Source organism: Oncorhynchus keta, chromosome 28 (genome assembly GCF_023373465.1).
Source record: "Oncorhynchus keta strain PuntledgeMale-10-30-2019 chromosome 28, Oket_V2, whole genome shotgun sequence".
NCBI classification, from domain to species: Eukaryota; Metazoa; Chordata; class Actinopteri; order Salmoniformes; family Salmonidae; genus Oncorhynchus; species Oncorhynchus keta.
In genome coordinates, this window is record NC_068448.1 from 28,868,702 (window position 1) to 28,893,481 (window position 24,780).

General features: G+C 42.0%; 1 protein-coding gene across 1 annotated transcript in view; it reads left to right on the plus strand.

Annotated features, from left to right (window-relative positions):
• ctnnbip1 (catenin, beta interacting protein 1) overlaps positions 1–10,093 on the plus strand; it is a 29,123-nt gene extending 19,030 nt beyond the window's left edge. Inside the window, exon 4 of the mRNA XM_035740626.2 lies at positions 7,978–10,093. Within this exon, the coding sequence (XP_035596519.1) occupies positions 7,978–8,036 (59 nt within the window). The 3' untranslated portion in view covers positions 8,037–10,093. The remainder of the gene's footprint in view (positions 1–7,977) is intronic.
• Positions 10,094–24,780: the final 14,687 nt, after the last annotated feature.

A 24,780-nucleotide genomic window follows, 5' to 3' on the forward strand; every position in this document is an offset into this window, starting at 1 on the left:
TTTGTCATGCTCGGTTTGGAAATATTGCCTAAACACAGAGAGATCTTGATTATAAATCATCACATTTATTTCAGAGCATGCACTGTCAGAGGTAAGAGGGAACTGGTGCATATGCTGCTAGTCATGTTTCTTTTAGCGACTGGGTCAATGAATTTGCATTTCAGGTGGTTTTAATTGGCAGATTAGCATATATGCAAAATAGGATGTTATGCTATTTTAATCAGGCATGAGAGAAATGTTGCTCCTGACGCTGATGCTGTGAATTTTTTTCAGATGAAACACTGACGATATTCTGTCTCAGAGCGGAAGCTGGTGGATAAAGACTGTGTGCTGTGTATATGTAGTTATTTTGTCCTGAGTCAAAGCTTTATGGGCTAATGCATTAAATCAGGCCCAAGGGCTTAAAGGACCCTGCTGCTGGACACTCCCTTCATTTTGCATAATTATCTTGAATAAACATGACTGTTAACCTAGAAAGTAACAGTAATTTGGAGCCAGACTCACGGTTTTGTTTTGTTCCTAGCCCGTCATTGAAAATAATTTGTTCTTAACTGACTTGCCTAGTTAAATAAAGGTTAAAAAAATGTAAAAGGTAGTAAACCAACCTACCTCCATTTCCATACTGTTTTCCTGGTTGGCTCTACTGAACGCAACCCATGCAGTCTTAATGAGCAGCTTAGTTCGTTATTTTAGACCTTAAAGTTATCGTTCTTTACCCTGACTGTAGTCCATGGACCAGGATAAACTGTAATCCAGTAACCAATAGCAAGAATGCAATTCTTCATCTTGGTCTTCAGACCGATTTCTTGTATTTTTTAGGAAGTGAGCTTTATGCAACATCTTTTTGAGTGTGGACACATCACACCTTTTTGCTGGTATTCAGACTTAAAAATTGAGGATTTTCACTTATTGTGAGCCACCACCAAATGACTACCCTTAATGATACAAAGGGTGTTTCCTCAATATTGCAATACATCAAGTCTCCAACAAATGTATTTATAAAGCCCTTCTTACATCAGCTGATATCTCAAAGTGATGTACAGAAACCCAGCCTAAAACCCCAAACAGCAAGCAATGCAGATGTAGAAGCAAGCAGAAGTCTCCAAGTTATGGTGAGCATTCTGACACAAAATAGCCAGCCTGGGGGAAGTAAATTACCGCAAGGAGTTGTCCCATTTCAATATTGCAATAAATAACAACTTTATACTCCATTATAAACTGGGTAGTTTGGGTCCTGGATGCTGATTGGCTGGAAGCTGTGGTATATGAGACATTATAAACTGGGTGGTTCGAGCCCTGAATGCTTATTAGCTGACAGCCGTGGTATGTCATACCCGTATACCACGAGTATGACAAAAAATATATTTTTACTGCTCTAATTACGTTGGTAACCAGTTTATAATAGCAATAAGGCACCTTTGTGGTATATGGCCAACATACCACAGCTAAGGGCTGTATCCAGGCACTCCATGCTGCGTCGTGCATAAGAACAGCCCTTAGCTGTGGTATGTTGGCCATGTACCATACCTTCTCAGGCCTTATTGCATGCAATGAGAAAATGGCTACCGTGGGTGTGGTGTATTACCTACTGACCACATGCAAGCCCCTATCTCAACGCCTCTTAACCCTACTGGAGTTTCTGCGGGGGATTCCATGTCTTTATCCTCACGGCCTGCACAGATTATCTCTCTGCACTAATAACACAGTCATGATTTGGTCAGCCTGTCTGCGACCTCATGTAACAAGGTGGTTTGGTGAACCACGCTTGCGTGATGAGTAACACTTGCTTGAGACCTGGAAACTCCTTTAGCTAATGCTTGAGCTTAGTGGGCTAACATGGGGTGTGCTTGTCCGGAGAGTGAAACGAGATTGTTTCAGACACGTAGACCGCATATTAAATGTTTCTCCTTTTAGTGCATGAGGATATTTCAACAAGTCATATGTGTAGATGAATAACTTGCTTTTTAATATTTTGTAAATATGAAGAAGCCATGTAATTAGTCAATGTGTTAGGCCTAAACAAATGGGTCCAATATCTAAAAAGGTACGTCATGTAGAATATTTGTGTCACAAAGGCATGTTGCACATTTTGTGGCAAAGCTCTTCCGTCATACTTGTACAAAATGTCTGCTTCAAGAAGAGCAACCCAGACCCAGAACTGTACACAAAGGTTTCTATGGCAAAGTGTTGCTCATTTTGTCTTTTCATTTGCAAGGAGGTAGGTGTTTCTTTGCTTAGTGGGGACAGGACTGGTCGGTTTTGCTTTCTGCTCCTCACATGCCACACCTCACATGCTATATACATAAGGGCGGGAGGTAGCCTAGCGGTTAGAGCATTGGGCCAGTAACAAAGGTAGCTAGTTCGAAAAAAAAATATTTCCAATTCATACATGCTTATTAATACACACTTGTGTAAAATAGGACAAATATAAGCACCAAATAAATAGTCTGGTGGTGCACAGGAGACCACAGGACCTGTCAGCCCTGTCTGTCACTCTGACCAGCAAGACATCAACTGAAACACCCATCTCCCTTACACAAATATTTCAGTTTAGAAACAGCAGTAGAAATGCAGTAGCTGCAGTCGACTGGTATTTTGGAGCATACTGCACTCTAATTGCAATATGTTTCTTAACCTCTAGTGACTCCCCATCCCGCATGCGGGAGCGTAATCATTGCCTGACACTAATTAGCATAACGCAACGGACATAAATATCCCGAGAAAATATTCCTATTAATGAAAATCCCTAATGAAATATATTGAGACACAGCTTAGCCTTTTGTTAATCACCCTGTCAGCCAAAGCTAGACAAGCATTTGTGTAAGTTTATCGATAACCTAACATAGCATTTTGTCCAGCTAGCAGCAGGTAACTTGGTCACGGAAATCAGAAAAGCAATCAAATTAAATCGTTTACCTTTGATGAGCTTCGGATATTTTCACGCAGGAGACTCTCAGTTAGATAGCAAATGTTTCTTTTTTCCAAAAATATTATTTTTGTAGGCGAAATAGCTCCGTTTGTTCTTCACGTTTGGCTGAGAAATCGCCCGGAAATTGCAGTCATGAAAACGGCGAAAAATATTCCAGATTAGCGCCATAATATCGACAGAAACATGGAAAACGTTGTTTATAATCAATCCTAAAGGTGTTTTTCAAATATCTATTCGATAATATATCCATCGGGACAATTCGTTTTTCAGTAGGACCGATTGGAGTAATGGCTACCTCTGTATTTTATGCGAGAATCTCTTTGGCAGCATCAGGTGACCACTTGCTCAATGTAGCCACTTACGGGTATTCTTCAACATAAATGCGTAAAACTATGTCACAATGCTGTAGACACCTTCGGGAATACAGAGAAAGAGTAATCTGGTTGATAGCCCATTCACTGCTCAATAGGGACTCATTGGAACGCAGAGCTTTCAAAACATGGGGCACTTCCGGATTGGATTTTTCTCAGGCTTTTGCCTGCAACATCAGTTCTGTTATACTCACAGACAATATTTTTTACAGTTTTGGAAACTTTAGAGTTTTCTATCCTAAGCTGTCAATTATATGCATATTCTAGCATCTTGTCCTGACAAAATATCCCGTTTTACTACGGGAACGTTTTTTTTCCAAAAATGAAAATACTGCCCCCTAGTCACAACAGGTTATTAAGAGCTCTGACTTCAATCGATATTACGTTTGTACATTTGGTTAAAAATTATGTTTTCATTTATTCTTGCTCTGGGCTGTAGTAACCTAGTAACCTGCTTGTTGAACATCTCATTCCAAAATCATGGACATTAATATGGAGTACGGAGGTTGGGCACTGATGTTGGGCGATTAGGCCTGGCTCGCAGTCGGTGTTCCAATTCATCCCAAAGGTTTTCGATGGGGTTGAGGTCAGTGCTCTATGCAGGCCAGTCAAGTTCTTTCACATCGATCTTGACAAACCATTTATGTATGGACCTCGCTTTGTGTATGTACGGGGGCATTGTCATGCTGAAACAGGAAAGGACTTTCCCCAAACTTTTGCCACAAAGTTGGAAGCACAGAGTCATCTAGAATGTCATTGTATGTTGTAGCGTTTAGATTTGCCTTCACTGGAACTAAGGGGCCTAGCCCGAACCATGAAAAACAGCCCCAGACCATTATTCCTCCTCCACCAAACTTTACATTTGGCACTATGCATCCCGGCAGGTAGCGTTCTCCTGGCATCTGCCAAACCCGGATTTGTCCATCGGACTGCCAGATGGTGAAGCGGGATTCTTCACTCGAGGCGGCGAGCTTTACACTACTCCAGCCAACACTTGGCATTGCGCATGGTGATCTTAGAGAGAAAAGGCTGAGGTGGGGGATCAGTGAGAGGGGAAGAGAGTGAACAGGCTGATGTGGGGGATCAGTGAGAGAGGAGGAGAGAGAACAGGCTGATGTGGAGGATCAGTGAGAGGGGAGGAGAGAACAGGCTGAGGTGGGGGATCAGTAAAGGAGGGAGAACAGGCTGAGGTGGGGGATCAGTAAAGGAGGAGAGGGAACAGGCTGAGGTGGGGGATCAGTGAGAGGGGAGGAGAGAGAACAGGCTGAGGTGGGGGAGGAGGGAGAACAGGCTGAGGTGTGGGATCAATGAGGAGGAGGGAAGGAGGGAGAGAGCAGGATTGGAGCAAACATTAGCCAGCAGCTGTTTGCTCATAGGCGGTAACAGCCTGCCGGGTAGTGATGCAATCTGATTTGACTCGGTTGCTAGGCAATGGCTCTGAGGGCCTGACGTTTCTATCCTGTCGGCTAGCGCTTGTGTGACACTGCAAGGGAGCGTGTGTGTTGACTGTGCAGCAGGGTGCGGCCCACACATTATGACTGCGAAACAGAGGGCTCCTATAAAGCAGATCCCCTCTTGCTTCAGTTCATCAGTAGTCCAGTGGTGTATTCTACTCTAATGGCCGTCGGCCCTGTATCTCTGTCGGTTTATTCTGAGCCTTTCTGCTGGTCTGCCTGCTCGAGTCCTTGTGCTAGACACGTGCTCAGTCTGAGCTGCCCGTTACGCAAGAGCAAGCTCCCTTATGCAACCACAAGATCAGGGATTTTTCTTTATCAAAATGGTGCTTAGGTGATGGGTGTAGCGGGGGCGTGGCCAATGGTGCGGTCACTGACCAAGTATTTTAGAGGCCCTCCTGTTGGCCGCAGTGACAATGTAGCTGTTTCAAAACACATTTCCTGCAATTCTACACATTTTGCCATGTCAGGGAATGTTGCAATTTTAAGCTTATTCCCTGAAATTTTACTAGGGCTGTCCCTGACAACAAAAGAATATTGGTTGACCAAGAGTGGTCTGTTCTTTTTACCAATTGATTGATCTAAATTTAAAAATCCAAAATTGTTCAATATAGACATATAGTAAGTACCCTATGTGTTTTAATCAAATCACCTATGTGCACTGAGCTTGTCTGATGCTTTAAGCACACTGTTTGATTAAATAATTAAGATACACTAATGACTCAAAAGGGAGCCAGATCAAGATGGCCAGAAGAAAAAAACTTCTTCCCGAACCACCACCTCCCGCTTCCCTTTGTAGATGCCGGTAATACGCTACACCAGGGGCCGGCAACCTTTTTCATGTCGAGTGTTAATCTATCTTACCATTTCTACCGATTTGCATGCCAGGTATGATTTTCATATGCATATTTTTATAGAACAGTTTCATAGTCTTCGTATCGCAAAATAATTGTCATCTGGTTAATGTAAACTATAGAAATCTAAATGTAAAATGATACAAATCTAAAAGTAACAACTATGTAAATAAAATAGCCTACATAAAGCCAACAAATAAAATCAGGTATTTTATGACAAATAGATATATTATTATTCTGATTGGGTGTGCCTGGCAGGGCCTTTTTCCTCCCCGTAATGTATTTTTAAAATAAGAATAAGAATAATAACACTTAAATATTACCTTCTCTGTTGTCTTCTCCCTGCACCTTTATAATGTTTATTGTTGCATTTATTTGATCCTTGTATGATTACTGTGTATGCCATTTTTATGAGCTTTTTAACATTTTATGTGTCAATTGAATTTGACCATTTTATGGGCCAAGTCCATTTCATGTGAAGTGGAGAAGCATATCAGTTCAATATTTTTTAAATAAAATGTGTCAAAACGTGTGCCACATTCAAATTCAGTCAGGATTTGTGCAATTGATTTCTTCTGATGTGCCGCGTCTCGTTCTCCTTCCCTGGCAGGGCCATTTTGTAGCATAGGGCTGTTCTTTGCCACATCCTCATTGGATGAGATCTATAGGGGACTGGGAAACTGAAAGGAAGAGCAAGTCCAAAAATAAAAAGATCCTTCCCCAGATCCTTCTCTCACTTATTTAGATTATGCCGACCCAAGAGCACCATAGAAACATCTTAATTATATTCTCTTTAGAAACAACCAAACTGAACACCGAGTCTACGCCTGGTTGTGTCTGCGCACGATCTTCTGAAAAGGGTCCACCTTATGAGCCAAATAGATATGGACGCAGTCTGTGTGACCTACTTTCATTTCCCCCTGTAATAATTAAATCTAACAAGCAATTATACTTTTTATAGCAAAGTTGTGAAAAAAGAAGCCTCTGTTACGAGTGCACCTCTCCACTTTCAAAAGTGATATTCACATTCTGATAGCGCTTGACAAAACGGTTTGGTAAAACTTGGAAACAAGACCAGCATTTACTGGCAATTCAAATACTTTACCATTAATTAAAAAGTGCTTACCATCCATCAGTTGTACGTGTGGCAGCTCTGCCTCCTCTGATGTTGGCATTCAAGTATGACTGGGCAATATTCATTTTGTTACCATCAAACCTATTCAGCCTAAATCTAGGAAAGTTAAACCTTTTTGGAAATAAATGCAAATATGATGAAAGTTACTAATGTAAGCAAAGTCTATTTTTGAATAGCTAAAGGTTACAGAATATGCTACAATCAGATCATGCTTCAACTCAAAAATGTTTCTCTAACTTTGGAAAATGGGCAGGGCAGTCTGAAGGTGCTCAAACTGAGGTTTTGGTGTAGAGTTTGGTTTTCTGTTGTTTTCTCCCAACTCCACACCCTGGCATGTTCTCTGTGTTAACTTTGGCACGGCAGAATTTGTAATCTGCGATTGGTATTGATTAACCCTCAACATGATAGAAGTAAATATAATACAAAGGGAAGACAAGCCAGACCTCCCAATGTACACCAGTGATCACTGCATTAGTCTGCCTTTTGGTACCTACATACTGTAGCACAGCATTGCTTTTCTTTCTTCGCAATGATATCTCATGGCTTAGTGAGATACGCCAGCTGTACTCTAGCATTAGCTCTCCACAGGTATTCCATGCCTCCTGCAGTTTGGGTTGGAATAGAGATGTGGGTGGAAGGGTCGTTTAAGGCCTCCGATGTATTGCTTATCAGGGCAGGACACAGGACTGGATTATGTCTGCAGCTGGGTACTCCTAGGGAGACCTTGATTTTGAGTTGTGTGATTGAGAACACTGTGCCCTTGGACTGTAGGGAACATGGCAGTAGTTTGGAATAGCTAGATGCATTTACTTATCCCTAAACCAAGTGATGTCGAGAGACTTTCCTATTCCATGTGCGATGTGGAAGTCTTGTGGCATGGTTATATAGTGTAGTGTGTGCTGTCGCTTTGGTGATTCACCGTATTTAACCTCACCACACTCAGTCATGATGACGTCAATTAAGTCAATGGCACACCCAACATGAGCTCGGTCAGAAAGTAAACAATAAGAATAGGTATACTATTAATTCATTCATACAAGCAAAGATTTCAAGAAATTCCCTCTAAATACAGAATTTATTGAAATATAATGCAGATTCAGTTATGTTACTCATGCTTATGATTACTAAATGTTTTATTCACATATATAATAGGACTTGTGTAGGTGGAAGGAATATCGAGATGGAGTTTGTTGTTGATATCTACTGACCTCTGTTTGTGGATCTGGGTCACCAGGTGCGGAGGATGTGGTGATGGCTTTCTCACGACAAGAAACCGAAGACCGGCGGCAGTGACCCTGGGGCACTCCCCCATCGTCTACGGCAACCCAAACTCCACCGACCGACACAACACTGTTGAGTTTCTGGGGAGAGGATGGGCACCTGTGATGGATGGAAGGAGGGTGGGAAGGAGCACTGGGTGTTGGTTACCTTTCGCTCTCCCCCTCCCTTTCAACCAGCCTCCTTCCCATTCAAAAGGATACACCATTGCCCCAGCCACAGTAGGTATGCATTACCATGGGTTAGGGCCTTGGTGTCGAGCAAGTCGATGAAAACACTTACAAGTTGTGTGAATGCAAACCTTGTCTTTTTATCTCCTTTTTATTTTTTATTTTTTTATCGGGCAGTGTTGTTTTCGTATCTGCTCTACTCAATGGTAGAACTGACCAAGGGCATAATTTTTCCGTCAAATGAAAGAGAGAAGCGTGAGTGTTTTAACTAATGACCTTGCGGGAAAATAATTCATTACTTTCTTTGGTTGAATTATATATATTTTTTAACTGTACACAGGGTCCCTGTAGGTGGAAAGGTTAAAGTGTTTAATGGTTTTCATATTCTTTAAAACCAATTTCACTTCTTCCTGCTTATTGTTGATTTGAACAATAGGCTGTTGAGATGTCAACTTGGCTTCCCATTCGGGACATTAGAATCAATGGCACTCGCACAAACACACACAGTTCACATAGGTGCAGATGGCCTTTCCCCAAGCAAACAAGGTCTTGGGGTTATTGTGAAATTATATAACTTTTTTTATTGTACAGATATTAGAGGGAAAATACAATAATAATGAATTGATTGTGCCAATTATTATTTTATTTTTTTTATCTGTAAAATAAATGTAACATGATTTTTAAAAGTTGCCTGACGAAGGACATAGCATAGTTCTAATTTATTATTGATAGAATTGACTCTCTCCCAAACTATTGTTTAGGAAAAAAATAATCATTAGAAGAAAGTCTACACGGATCGAAACGCCTAATCTTATCAAAAGAATCCAATAGCATAATATTGTCACTCTTTTTAGATTGGACAAAGCTTACTCTTGACTCACACTAATATAATTATATAAACTCGAACCACATCCATGGAGCTACTAGAAACATGGTGAATACTCGCAAAAGAAACTTGTGTTTTTACTGTCTCCTCATACCCTTCAGCAATTGACCTGCTGTAAACACAAATCGATCTGTTTTCTGTGTTTGTTCATTGCAACTGGAATCTTTCCATTCAATTGAATATTTGTAGTTTTTTTTTCAATCCGACTTTTTTTTTTTTTTTTTTTTTTTTGTAGTAACATACTCTATATTTAATGTGTGTAAGTACCTTTTTGTTAACTCGCTTAACTTAAACAATTGTGACTTGATGTTTTGAAACCAAGCATGCCTGCCTTGTGGTTAACAGTGTACATTTTAAGTAGATCTGGGAGGGTCTTGAAAGCTGTGCCACAATGACCATTGCTTGTACATTCTCAAAGTTTATGGACGCTACTAGCTCTTTAAAAAACATTTCAGAAAAATAGTCAGCTATTTAAAAAATAAAAATAAAAAATGTCATCCATGTTATCCTGTTGGCAATAACTTCAGGATCAAATTTCCTCAGCGATCATGGCTACATACATTGCCAACAAATAGTTACAGTATCTGCCTATGACAAAAGTTTGTCCTTTTTTATGTTTACTCTTGTTTTAACTTTCTTGAACCTAATTTCTCTGTGCATTGTTTTGCTTTCATCTTAAAGACAACAATGCAAAGGTATCTTATATACTATACCTGTCATAGTTGACCAACAGCCTTCATTTTTAATCTTTGTGTGTTTGAGTGTGTGCATGTGTGTGATTTCCTCTGTTCAAAAATGATACAAATCAGATTTTTCAGCATGCTGTTCAGTATGACTAGTGCTGTGTATCTGTCAATGTGATGACCTGTCTTTGCCTAGTTGTCGTTTGAGTTATTTTGTGTTGCCTTTGTATTTCTCTGTTGACATCGATTAGTTGGTTCTTGCTGTATGGCTGCTGACTAAATGCTTCCAAATCCTATACCAATTGAACCATTAAAGGAATTTTAAAAAACAAATACTTATTTCATCTCATCATTGCAGACATTGGTTTGTGAACACTGCCTTTAGTAGCGCTCTGCCCACATATCAACCTTTCAGTCTATGAAATTAGGCAGAAGATTGACCTATTTCCTTTCGGTGATGAGAAAGTGGGAGTTGTCCCTAGACACTAATCTTAGATGTTTCGAATTTTTCCCACTGATGTTTATGGTTAGGATTGGGGGAGGTGAAGCTGATCCTAGATCTGTACCTAGGGGTAACTACAGCCCAGAGTGAGAAAGGGGTAACTACAGCCCAGAGTGAGAAAGGGACACTTAAAAACAAGTACAATCGGCTTATCACACTCAATAGAACCTTGATAATAAGGGTTACATCTCGTCTTTTGAACTCTTCCTTTACAGTTGCGGTCAGATAATGATGCTTTTCAATCTGATACATAAAACAGTTGTACATTTGAGCTATTTAGCAGACACTCTTATCCAGAGAGACTTACAGGAGCAATTGGGGTTAAGTGCCTTGCTCAAGGGCACATCAACAGATTTTCACCAAGTCGGCTCGGGGACTTGAACCAACAACATTTTGGTTACTGGCACAACACCCTTAACCACTAGGTTACCTGCTGCCCCATACAATAATGTGGCTTGTATACAGATATGCTGTATGTAAGTAATTATGCAAAACCGTCTCAAATTGTTCTTCAGTTTTCTCACCATGAACATTTGGAAGTCGTTTCTCATCATTTAGTCTGGCAGTCTATTTAAATAGATTGTCATTCACAAGAGGCCATATCGGTTAAGGGCACACCTGTTTGCCACAAATTAGGGCGGTGCCGCCATAGGGCGGTGCACATTTGGCCCAGAGTCCTCAGGGTTAGTTTGGTCGAGGTAGGCCGTCAATGTAAATATGAATTTGTTCTTAACTGACTTGCCGAGTTAAATAAATGGTATTAAATATCATTATCTTTTAGGTCTACTCACGTTACGTAAAACAGGAATGACAGCAAGTTCCTTTGGTACCATTTTGTGAAATACACCTGGAATAATGACAACAGTAATAGCTTCCCTCTACTTCGATCAAGAGTTATCTCTCGAAATAGTCACAGCCTCTTGAAGGTAGCTATCAGGTGGTAATTGCCGAAGATGTTTGAGGATTGGTGACATGTTTTTCCTCTGCTAATGACGAACATCTGTTCACTGTTCGTATGCTATCTTTCACAGATGTATCAAAATCCTGCGATTTCAAGAGAACTGATTCTGGGAATAAAACGACAGCTGTTGGTGAATATTAAATGCTGAGCTGAGAGTGGGAACGAAGACTGGTTATGTGTGTTTGAGTGGCGTGCGCTACCTCTGGAGGAGCAGTCAAGACGTGACAAGTTCGCAAGTTTATATTGCAGTAATATGTATAGGCAAAGGTATTTTTGTGAATAGCAATTATTTATATATACACTAGATGACTACAGGGGTCGCTGTTTTGAAGCCACCAAGCCTCCATCTTGGCTTCCCCAATGTTAAAAATATTTGGAAAGGTATAGAAATTACTTTATAAATGTCCACATTTATTTTCCATGTTTGTTCTATTACAGACACCTTAATGCATACATTTTAAATTATATTATGCGAGCTAAACATACAAGCACAAAACTGTTACTGTCCCCACTACATTTTTTAAAAATGGGATCAGCAATCCAGGGTTTACTATATATACTGTAGAAAATTGGTGAAGAACCTCTAATAGGCCCACTAGCTGAGACTAGAGTCGGCAGGGTAGCCTAGTGGTTAGAGCGTTGGACTAGTAACCGGAAGGTTGCAAGTTCAAACCCCCGAGCTGACAAGGTACAAATCTGTCGTTCTGCCTCTGAACAGGCAGTTAACCCACTGTTCCTAGGCCGTCATTGAAAATAAGAATATGTTCTTAACTGACTTGCCTAGTTAAATAAAGGTTAAAAAAAAATTAAATAAAAAAAATTAAAGAGTCAAACCCCTGACTCTACCTATGACAATGGATCACTTGTTATAGATCAGACCATGTCAAAAATACAGTGCATTTTGTTACGTTGCAGCCTTATTCTAAAGTGTATTGAATACATATTTTTCCTCATCACTTGACACACAATACCCCAAAGCGAAAAGTTTTTTTAGAAATGTTTGCAAATATAAAAAATGTATAAATATATATTTTTTAAATGAAATACCTTATTTACGTAATTATTCAGACCCTTTGTATGGAATTTGAAATTGTGCTCCGGTGCGTCCTGTTTCCATTGACCATCCTTGATGTTTCTACAACTTGATTTGAGTCCACCTAGGGTAAATTCAATTGATTGCACATGATTTGAAAATGCACACAACTGTCTATATAAGGTTGACAGTGCACGTCAGAGGAAAAACCAAGCCACGAGATCGAAGGAATTGTCCGTAGAGCGCTGAGATATGAGTGTGTTGAGGCACAGATATGGGGAAGGGTACCAAAACATTTCTGCACATTGAACGACCCCAAGAACACAGTGGCCTCCATCATTCTTAAATTGAAGAAGTTCGGAACCACCAAGACATCCTTGGCTGTCCGGCCAAAATGAGCAATTGGGAGTAGAAGGGCCTTAGTCAGGGAGGTGACGAAGGACCCGATGGTCACTCTGACAGAGTTCCTCTGTGGAGATGGAAGAACGTTCCAGAAGGACAACCATCTATGCAGCACTCTACCAATCAGGCCTTTATGGTAGAGTGGCCAGAAGGAAGCCACTCCTCTGTAAAATGCACATGACAGCCCACTTGGAGTTTGCCAAAAGGCACCTAAAGTCTCTCAGACCACGAGAAACAAGATTCTCTGATCTGATTAAACCAAGATTGAACTCTTTGGCCTAAATGCCATCTTCCAACAGGACAACGACCCTAAGCACACAGCCAAGACAACGCAGGAGTGGCTTCGGGACAAGTCTCTGAATGTCCTTGAGTGGCTGAGCCAGAGCCCGGACTTGAACCCGATCAAACATCTCTGGAGAGACCTGAAAATAGCTGTGCAGCAACGCTCTCCATTCAACCTGACAGAGCTTGAGAGGATTTGCAGAGAAGAATAGTGGAAACTCCCCAAATACAGGTATGCCAAGCTTGCAGCATCATACTTGAGCCTGTAATCACTGCCAAAGGTGCTTCAACAAAGTACTGAAGAAAGGGTCTGAATACTTATGTAAATGTGATATCAGTTTTATTTTTAATACATGCCAAAATTAAAATAAAAAAAGTTTTTGTTTTGTCATTATGGGGTATTTTGTGTAGATGAGGGGAAAAAAATATTGAATCCATTTTAGAATAAGGCTGTAACATAAGAAAATGGGGGTCTGAATATTTTCAGAATGCACTGGACAAGCTTTTTTTTTATATTGATTGTCACAAGGACTAAACTATGAAGAACACAGTTCCTGTTGTTACATTATCATGGAAGATCAACCAAATTCAAGGATGGTTCCATCAAAATGGAAAGTTAGAAGAAACGTACCATAATTCAGAAAGAATGTAGACTGGATTCTAATGTAATTCTAGGAAATGTAAACGCTTTTCATTAACGGGTTATCTGAAATAGCAATAAGGCACCTTGAGGGTATATGGCCAATATACCACGACTAAGGGCTGTAACCAGAACAGTAAACAAGTATTTTTGCCCATGGTATACACGTGGTATATTGTCTGATATACACATGGTTGAAAGGGTTTTAGCCAATCAGCATCCAGGACCCAAACTACCCGGTTTATAATGGCCAATATACCACACACAACCCCTCGAGCCTTATTGCTTAAGTAGTCTACCTTTGGAATTAAACAAAAGGTTTATTTATCCTTTAAAACAGCCAAAGTCACACCTACACAATAAATATGAGGAACTTTCCTCCTCAGACCTCACCCCAGCCATGTCTCAATCCTGCACTAGTCAAGCATCACTCTTCCTCTTCAGCCCTGCATTACTCAAGGATCACCCCTCTGCCTCACCTCTCCACCTGTGCATCACCACTGCATCCTGGCGACACTTGACTAGTGCAGGTTTGAGACATGACTAGGGAAGGGGTGAGTTCTTAGGAGTAATGACAGTTCTTACTGTGTATTCCGTAAGTTTTGTACTCTTTACACATCCGCAAAGAGAAATCCCACCACCCCTGGAATTTGTGAGGAAGTTCTGGATATCAATTAGAGATTAAATGGAAAAAAACTCATCTTTCATCTAAAAGCAGAGGTTGCTCAAAGCAGAGGCGCTGCACTTGAAGAAGTGAGGCTAGCCTCCCACCCACGTATGACTCAACACTTACTGAAATAAGCCAGGAGTTAGATAGCTACTCTATACACCAAAGAGAAAGAAGAGGCGTATTGGTAGAGGACATGTAAAATTATACTCACGCCTCTCACAAAGCACTGCAGATACACTCTAGTCCACCCGGAGCCTCATGGCTTATAGATGACTCTCTTCTCTCTGTCTTTTGCTGAGACAAGTTTGGCCTCTTTTTACATCACTAAGCCACAACCCTCTTTTGTGCATCGTAAGCCACAATCAAGAGTCTGTAGTTCAGCCTAATGGCCACCTTAACCTAACCCTGCCACTTGATTTGGAACAGAACAAGCTAGGCTTACACTGTCACAGAATCACCCCCAAATTTGGTTATTGTGGATAGTTTAAACCTATTTAGCTACACCTAAACCTATTAAAAAAGAATTGTCATATTTCTGAAGTAAATTTCTATTGATGTAAGTGGCATGTTATAGAAAGGTCCAGACACTTTTTGTGATTTGGCTTTTTTTTTTTAAACATAACCCAGCCGCGATTCACTTCCTCATTGCTCATTGTGCAGAAAAAAACACCCAAATACGTCCCAAATAATAATGATTTAAAAAACGAAGTACAAGCCAAAACAAAAAAAAAAGGGTCTGGACCCTTCTTTACCAGGCCATCTACATATAAAATGTAGATTTACTTCAGAAACATATACAAAATCAATGCATATGTCATTAATTTAAATAACCATTTAACAGATATACATGAACAAAAATATATAAATGCAACATGTAAAGTGTTGGTCCCATGACCTGAAAAAAATAATAATCCCAGAATTGTTCCATGCGCACTATGTGGCATCGATTTTAGACAAACATTTATTACACAACCTCAGTTACACAAATCTCACAAAACTGTTTTGGAATATATTGAACTTTGTTTTTGTAAATTTTCTGTCTAATATCGATGCCACATAGGCCATTTTCAACCAAAGAAGTAATTTTGTTTGAGTTCTGTTGTGCTTTAAATAGGACACCCCTTACCCAGAATGCATCACAAACCATACCAATTACATAATTGACAATCAACTTCAATAAAGGTATGGTAAAGGTATACAAACACATTCAGGTAATATATTCCACATGATCAATATCCACACCTCGATAAGTGATAAACCATGTTTTAAGCTTCATTATAAATTGGATGGTTCGAGCCCTGAATGCTGATTGGCTTACTATTACAGTAAGATACTTAATTGTTACCCAGAAATTATTAATATTAAATGGCTGCATTGGGCCTTTACACGCAACATTTATTCTGCTGCTGTAATGTTATATATTTCGATGGAAAGAAATCATGCCATCCAAAAGGCAACGTACTGTAATTTATGTTATCTATGAGTACCACCTCACCCCTAGTATCAGAAGCATCACTGTTATAGAGGTGCCAGCATGCTATTTAGCACTTTGTGACAACTGCTGATGTAAAAAGGGCTTTATACAATAAATGTGATTGATTGATTGAAATTTCTACAGGTAATTGAAGAATACAGACATCTGGCTAACGACACACAGTAAGCTCTTACAATAACTCTCATTTTACCAGGCTTTGACAGACTATCGTTTCCACAATATGCTGAGGATCAACAAACCTGTCCACCTACAATCGTTCCACTCATTGCCTCCCACTTTGGCTGGATTTATTGCCATCATCGTCTTCCCACTTCCGCCGGTGTCTTGATACAGTTTGTGTGGGAGAAAGGCTGTATGGAGATGCCATCTGTAGTATAGGTGGTTCACATACTGCAGCAGTGTGCCTTACTGTGAGGAGGTGGATATCTCTGTAGAAAGGATCTAGACATAAGTTGAACCTCTGGGTCACCATCTGTTGATTTGGTGCTGCTTTTCTTATAATTTTAATGGAAAGGCATGAGAAATGATTCCAGACTTATTCTAGCAAGTTGATCTCATCTCTCTGTTAAGATGGAAAGATTATTTTGCTTGTCTTCCTTGGCATCTTTGTCAAATAGATTTATTAATTTTCATATTTAATGCATTCGAATATGTTTGAAACCATTTTCACCTTCTGAGTGAGCACAGTCTGTGTTTACACGTTTAGGGCTCTCAGTGCTAGAGGCGTCACTACAGACACCCTGGTTCATATCCAGGCTGTATCACAACCGGCTGTGATTGGGAGGCGCACAATTGGACCAGCGTTGTCTGGATTTGGCCAGTGTAGGCCGTCATTGTAATTAAGAATTTATTCTTAACTGACTAGCTTAGTTAAATAAAGGTTAAATAAAAAATCCACAGACAGCCCGATTCTGGTATTTTTCCACTAATTGGTCTTTTGAACAATCACATCAGATCTTTTAACATCAGAACTTTTTCAGGGCTGACCTGATTGGTCAGACGCAGCCATAGTGTAACTGACTTGGTTCAAACCCAGGTCTCCTGCGCCTCTGTGCGCCAAAATACTGTATTAACCTGTTGAGCTAAAGCCTAGAAGTTCTCTGAGAAATGTGTGATCAACAAGAGTGGCAGAAATGAAATGTTTGACTAGTGCAGGGATGAGACGTGACTAGGGGGTGAAGGTTAAGGAGGAAGAATGACAAAGTATGTATCAATATATATCCTAATATGTGCATTGTGTTCAAGGGCTGCTGCTCAGGATCTGTGTCAGTGGATTTGCAAATGGATGCACCAGAGACGCTTGGTGTTGGACAGGAGAAGCAGATGGGAGCTGAGTGGGTGACAGAAACCGCTTTAGATGCTGAACCACTGTTGCTAGCCTTGTTGCTTTACCAAGAAGGGGAGGCACTGGTCAACTACTCTACTGTCAACTACTCTCCTACCACATATCTACAATACAAAATCCATGTGTTTCTAGAGCATGTGTATGTGTGTTAGCATGTGTATGCGTGTGACTGTGCCTGGGTGTCTCTTCATAGTCCATGCTGTTCCATAAGGTGTATTTTTATTTTTTAAATGTATCTGATTCTACTGTTTGCATCAGTTACCTGATGTGGAATAGAGTTCCATGTAGCCATGGCTCTATGTAGTACAGTGCGCCTACCATAGTTTGTTCTGGACTTGGTGACTGTGAAGAGACCTCTGGTGGCATGTCTTGTGGGGTATGCATGAGTGTCCGAGCAGTGTGCTAGTAGTTTAAACCAACAGCTCAGTGCATTCAACATGTCAATACTTCTTACAAAAACAAGTAGCGATGAAGTCCATTGCTCCTCTACTTTAAGCCATGAGAGCAGCAGGTAGCCTAGTGGTTAGAGCGTTGGACTAGTAACCGAAAGGTTGCAAGATTGAATCCCGAGCTGACAAGGTAAAAATCTGTCGTTCTGCCCCTGAAAAAGGCAGTTAACCAACTGTTTCTAGGCCGTCAGTGAAAATAAGAATTTGTTCTGAGCTGACTTGCGTAGTTAAATAAAGGTTAAAAAAAATGCATATTGTTAATGTTCATTTATGTAATGTACATTTAAGGGCCAGCCATGCTGCCCTGGTCTGAGTCAATTGTAATTTTCCTAAGTCCTTCTTTGTGGCACCTGACCACACGACTGGACAGTAGTCCAAATGCGACAAAGCTAGGGCCTGTAGGACCTGCCCTGTTGTAATAAAGGCAGAGCAGCGCTTTATTATGGACAGACTTCTCCCCATCTTATCTACTGTTGTATCAATAGGTTTTGACCATGACAGTTTACAATTCAGGGTTGCTCCAAGCAGTTTTTGTCACTTCAACTTGCTAAATTTCCACATGATTCATTACAAGATTTAGTTCAGGTTTAGTGAATCATTTGTCGCAAATACGATGATTTTAGTTTTTTAAATATTTAAGACAAATGTATTTTTTGCCACCCAGTCTGAAACTGACTGCAGCTCTTTGTTAAGTGTTGTAGTAATTTCACTCGCTGTAGTAGCTGATGTGTATATTGTTCAGTCATCCGCATACAGTTGAAGTCGGAGGTTTACATACACTTAGGTTGCTGGGGTTTCACAATTGCATTGGCTAATACAGTACTGTAATACCATAATATACTAGTGGTGGCTATTCAGAAGCCTGATGGTCTGGGAGTAGAAGCTCTTGGCCAGTCTTCCAGTTTTTGCCATGATGGTCCTGTACTACCCGCTTCTTAGTGATGCAAGCAGGGAGAACAGGCCATTGCTTGGGTGGCTGAGGTCCCTGATTATCTTCTTGGCCTTCATGTGACACCTGGTGTTGTATGTGTCCTGGAGGACAGTCAGTGTGCACCCAATGGTGCATTTGTACCACCCTCTGTAGCGCCTTCCGGTCCGCAGCGGTGGAGTTGCCGTACCAGGCTGTGATGCAGCCCAACAGTATGCTCTCGATGGTGCTCCTGTAAAACACTGTGAAGGCCCTCTGGGACAGACCAAATTTCTTCAGCATCCTAAGGTTGAAGAGTCACTGCTGTACCTTCTTTACCACGGTAGCTGTGTGGCTTGACCATTTCAGCTGCTCTGAGATGTGTACTCTGAGGAACTTTACGTTTTTGTCCTTTTCCACGGCGTCCCTGTTGATGAGGATGGGGGCGTGCCCAGCTTGTTTCCTCCTGAAGTCTACAATTAGCGCCTTTGTTTTGCTGAAGTTGAGGGAGAGGTTGTTTATCTGGCACCATGCCATCAGAGTGCCTACCTCCTCCCTGTTGGTCATCTCGTTGTTGTTGGTAGTCAGACCTACTACTGTCGTGTCATCAGCGAACTTGACGATGGAGTTGGAAATGTGTGAGGCCACGCAGGCATGGTTATACAGAGAGTACAGGAGTGGACTGAGGATGCACCCTTGTGGGGCCCCCGTGTTGAGAATCAGTGTCGTGGAGGTAATGCTGCCTACCTTCACCACCTGGGGGCGGCCTGTCAGGACGTCCAGGACCCAGTTGCATAGGGAGGAGTTCAGACCCAGGGCCGAGAGCTTGTGGTGAGCTTAGAGTGCTCTATGGTATTAAAGGTCGAGCTATAGACGATGAACAGCATCCTCACATATGCATTCCTTTTGTCCAGGTGGGTGAGGGCAGTGTGCAGTGCAATGGCGATTGTGTGGTCAGCGGACTGGTCAGGACGGTAAGGGAATTGGAGAGGTTCGAGTGTGTCGAGGAGATGGGGTGATCTTTGACTAGCCTCTCGAAGCACTTCATGATGACTGAGGTGAGTGCTACGGTCGTAGTCATTCAGTTCAGTTACTTTCCTTTTCTTGGGCACTGGGATGATAGTGGACATTTTGAAGTAGGTGGGGATAGTGGCCTGAGCTAGAGAGAGATTAAAAATGTCAGAAAACAACAGCTAGCTGATCTGCACATGCTCTGAGGGCGAGGCTAGGGATGCTGTCTGGGCCAGCAGCCCTGTGAGGGTTAGCCCATTTGAATGACTTACATACATCCTTCGTGGAGACCGTAAGTACGTGATCCTCATTGTCCTCAGGGATTCTCCTCGGCAGCTCAGAGTAGTCGTTGTGCTTGAAGTGTGAGAAAAAGGTGTTGAGCTCTTCCGGTAGAGCGGTGTTGGTTTCTGCGACGTGGCTGTCTTTCTTTCCGTAATCCATGATCGTTAGGAGCCCCTGCCACATACGCCTCGTGTTGACCCACTGAATTGCTCCTCTATGTTTCGCCATCATGATCGATCTGTGTAGGTTGTATTTGTGCTGTTTAACCATACTACTGTCCATGGTCACCTTGCCGTGTTTATGATCAGCATCTCTCTCCAGCTTCGCTACAAGACTGCCATCAATCCACATTTTTTTTATTTGGGTACCTTTTGAAAGACATTATCGGTATCACATCATCTATGCATTTTTTGTATGAGTCCGGTGACTGAGTCGTCATATTCATTGATGTTATCCCTAGAGGTGACCCGGAACATATTCCAGTCTATGTGATCAAAATAGTCAAATCAAATCAAATGTTATTTGTCACATACACATGGCACATTAGCAGATGTTAATACGAGTGTAGCGAAATGCTTGTGCTTCTAGTTCCGACAATGCAGTAATAACCAACAAGTAATCTAACTAACAATTCCAAAACGACTGTCTCATACACAGTGTAAGGGGATAAAGAATATGTACATAAGGATATATGAATGAGTGATGGTACGGAGCAGCATAGGCAAGATACAGTAGATGGTATCGAGTACAGTATATACATATGAGATGAGTATGTAAACAAAGTGGCACAGTTAAAGTGGCTAGTGATACATGTATTACATAAGGATGCAGTCGATGATATAGAGTACAGTATATACGTATGCATATGAGATGAATAATGTAGGGTAAGTAACATTATATAAGGTAGCATTGTTTAAAGTGGCTAGTGATATATTTACATCATTTCCCATCAATTCCCATTATTAAAGTGGCTGGAGTTGAGTCAGTGTCAGTGTGTTGGCAGCAGCCACTCAATGTTAGTGGTGGCTGTTTAACAGTCTGATGGCCTTGAGATAGAAGCTGTTTTTCAGTCTCTCGGTCCCAGCTTTGATGCACCTGTACTGACCTTGCCTTCTGGATGATAGCGGGGTGAACAGGCAGTGGCTCGGGTGGTTGTTGTCCTTGATGATCTTTATGGCCTTCCTGTAATATCGGGTGGTGTAGGTGTCCTGGAGGGCAGGTAGTTTGCCCCCGGTGATGCGTTGTGCAGACCTCACTACCCTCTGGAGAGCCTTACGGTTGAGGGCGGAGCAGTTGCCGTACCAGACGGAGATACAGCCCGCCAGGATGCTCTCGATTGTGCATCTGTAGAAGTTTGTGAGTGCTTTTGGTGACAAGCCGAATTTCTTCAGCCTCCTGAGTTTGAAGATGCGCTGCTGCGCCTTCTTCACGATGCTGTCTGTGTGAGTGGACCAATTCAGTTTGTCTGTGATGTGTATGCCGAGGAACTTAAAACTTGCTACCCTCTCCACTACTGTTCCATCGATGTGGATAGGGAGGTGTTCCCTCTGCTGTTTCCTGAAGTCCACAATCATCTCCTTAGTTTTGTTGACGTTGAGTGTGAGGTTATTTTCCTGACACCACACTCCGAGGGCCCTCACCTCCTCCCTGTAGGCCGTCTCGTCGTTGTTGGTAATCAAGCCTACCACTGTTGTGTCGTCCGCAAACTTGATGATTGAGTTGGAGTCTTCAGTCTTCAGGTTCTGAATGGTCGGATCAACGGTGTACACACCTGATCACCGGGACCTTCCCTCTTGATTCTGTTTGTAGGCAGGGAGAAGCAAAATGGAGTCATGGTAAGATTTTCCAAAGGAGGGCGAGTGAGGGCCTTATACCCGTTTTTTTTTTTAAAGGCGTGTATCAGTAATCAAGCATCGCATTTCCGTGAGTTGAAGAGTCAATGTGTTGGTAATAATTCACGAGCACAGACTTACTATGATGTGAACCTATGTCCAAATGCTCAAGACAGGCTTGATGCAAACTAGTGCCTGCTAAACGTAATGTTTATTTAATTGAATTACAGTACAACTGTAGTGTAATTATATCTGAACAATTAATTTCTATTTTGCATCAACGATTGTCAAAGATGTCTTCAATGAACACAATGGGATAGAAATTATATTTTCAGTCCATTTTGATGGGTAATGCAAGTGTGTAGCCTAATGTGAACAGAAGGGTTGGTTGGGTAGGTTACTTTCTAAATGTAGTCTGTTACAATTACTTTTTAATTGTCCATAATTTAATCAGTAACATAACTTTTGGATTTTCCAAACTCAGTAATGAAATCTGATTACATTAGAAGACAAAAATGTGTTACCAATTGAGCGACATCTATCGCAGGATAAATCAATGTTAAAGTTGACATAGCTAGCCATATAAAAAAAAAAACGTCCCTTTTTCAAGATCCTGTTTTTCAAAGATAATTTGTAAAAATCCAAATAACTTCACAGATCTTCATTGTAAAGGGTTTAAACACTATTTCCCATACTTGTTCAATGAACCATAAACAATTAATGAACATGCACCTGTGGAACGATCATTAAAACACAGACTACAGACAGTAGGCAAATAAGGTCACAGTTATAAAAACTTAGGACACAAAAGAGGCCTTTGTACTGGCTCTGAAAAACACCAAAAGAAAGATGCCCAGGGTCCCTGCTCATCTGCGTGAACGTACCTTTGGCATGCTGCAAGGAGGCATGAGGACTGCAGATGTGGCCAGGGCAATAAATTGCAATGTCCGTATTGTGAGACGCCTAAGACATCGCTACAGGGAGACAGGATGGATAGCTGATCGTCCTCGCAGTGGCAGACCATGTGTAACAACACCTGCACACGATCGGTATATCCGAACATCACACCTGCGGGACAGGTACAGGATGGCAACAACAACTGCCTGAGTTACACCAGGAATGCACAATCCATCAGTGCTCAGACTCTCCGCAATAGGCTGAGAGAGGCTGGACAGAGGTCTTGTAGGCCTGTTGTAAGGCAGGTCCTCACCAGACATCACCAGCAACAACGTTGCCTATGGGCACAAACCCACCGTTGCTGGACCAGACAGGACTGGCAAAAAGTGCTCTTAACTGACCAGTTGCGGTTTTGTCTCACCGGGGTGGTCGGATTCGCGTTTATCGTTGAAGGATTGAGCGTTACACCGAGGCCTGTACTCTGGAGTGGGATCAATTTGGAGGTGGAAGGTCCGTCATGGTCTGGGGCGGTGTGTCACAGCATCATGGGACTGAGCTTGCTGTCATTGCAGGCAATCTTAATGCTGTGCGTTACAGGGAAGACATCCTCCTCCCTCATGTGGTACCCTTCCGACATTACCTCAAACTCAATTTATCCAGGACATGAGAACCCCAAGCCATATCCTTGACTTGCTTTCAGATAAAACTCGCAAGTCACATTTTACAAATTGTGTCAGACCGTTGAAACAGGATAAGGTACTGTGACCAAGAGAAGATTACAGTAGAGCTAATTGTGGACCGTATACTTTGGGCATGCAGTAAGGCCTGAGAAGACACCTACTGAATAATGGGAATGCTCTGAATGACTCAGCATTCTCAGGCTGACCTAGCTGGGGATCATCCATCATAGTGAGAGCCATTGACTGTACAAGACTATTGCTGCTTCCAGCTCCGGGGTGAAGGTTCCAAGGTACAGTTATAGGATCAGCTTCTCCTCCCCAATTATTACCTCAGTTTGTGGGGAAATGTAAAACTACAAGGTTTGATTACATTTAACAGAAGCTCTTATCCAGAGTGACTTACAGGAGCAATTAGGGTTAAGTGCCTTGCTCAAGGGCAAACAGATTTTTCACCTAGTCGGGTCAAGGATTCAAACCAGCGACCTTTCAGTTACTGGCCCAACGATTTTAACCACTAGGCTATGTTTAGTTAAGGATTAATTCAATTCAAAACAATGTGTTAAATCTTGAATATTACATGTATCAAATTACTTCTCATTTGGGGGGGCAAACATCGTTCTTTGTATTGCAGTTTTGCCTGAATAAAAGCGCAGTGCATTTGTTGAAATACCCTATTATGGCCCAACATGATTGTAATAACGGAGTTGTGTGTTGGGAAGCAGGTGACATGCTTAATAAAACAAACCCAGGAACGAGACAAATCCATGTGGCTAAACGCCAGTACACAAGGATAATACCAACTGGTGAGAAAACATAAGAGTGACATTAAGGGGAGGAAATGATGTCCAGGTGTGAATCATAATGATTAACAGGTGTGTGTAATGAATCCCAGGACCGGTGGTCAGTATTCTGGCAATGTCATATGCCGGAGGGGAGGAGCAGGAGAAGATGTGACAGTACCCCCACCAGAACCCAACACCGCTCCTCTGGGTCATGGGGGACAGTATCCGCGAGGGGACCAGGAACCACCGGCCTGAGAAGGGAGACATACAATAGTGACTGGGTAGTTGTAACCTGTACGTCACCTCGATGACCCTTGAACAGCCCCACGAACTGGGGGCACAGTTTCTTGCAGGGCAGGCTGAGTGAGAGGTTCGTGGTAGAGAGCCAGATGCAGTCACCAGGATGGAACACAGTGGTCTCATTGCGGTGGTGGTCTGCCTGTTCCTTCTGACGATGGACGGCATGCTGGAGTCTCACGTGCGCGTCGCTCCACACCTCCGCTGCGCGCCGGAACCACTCATCTACTGCAGGATACGCGGTCTGGCCCGGGGTCCACGGGGCCAGGGCCGGCTGGAAACCCAAAACACACTGGAAAGGTGTCAACCCAGTAGAGGAGTGACGTAGGGAGTTCTGGGTGTACTCTGCCCAGGGAAGCAATCATGCCCACTCACCCTACCGGTCCTGACAGTGAATCCTCAGGAACTTCTCCAGCTCCTGGTACATCCTCTTAAACTGCCCTTTGGACTGAGGCCGATACCCAGAAGTGAGGCTGACCTTGACCCCGTGAATATGGATGTGTGTGCCCAGGTCCCTTATCCCTGTGGGAACATAGATGTGTGTGCCCAGGTC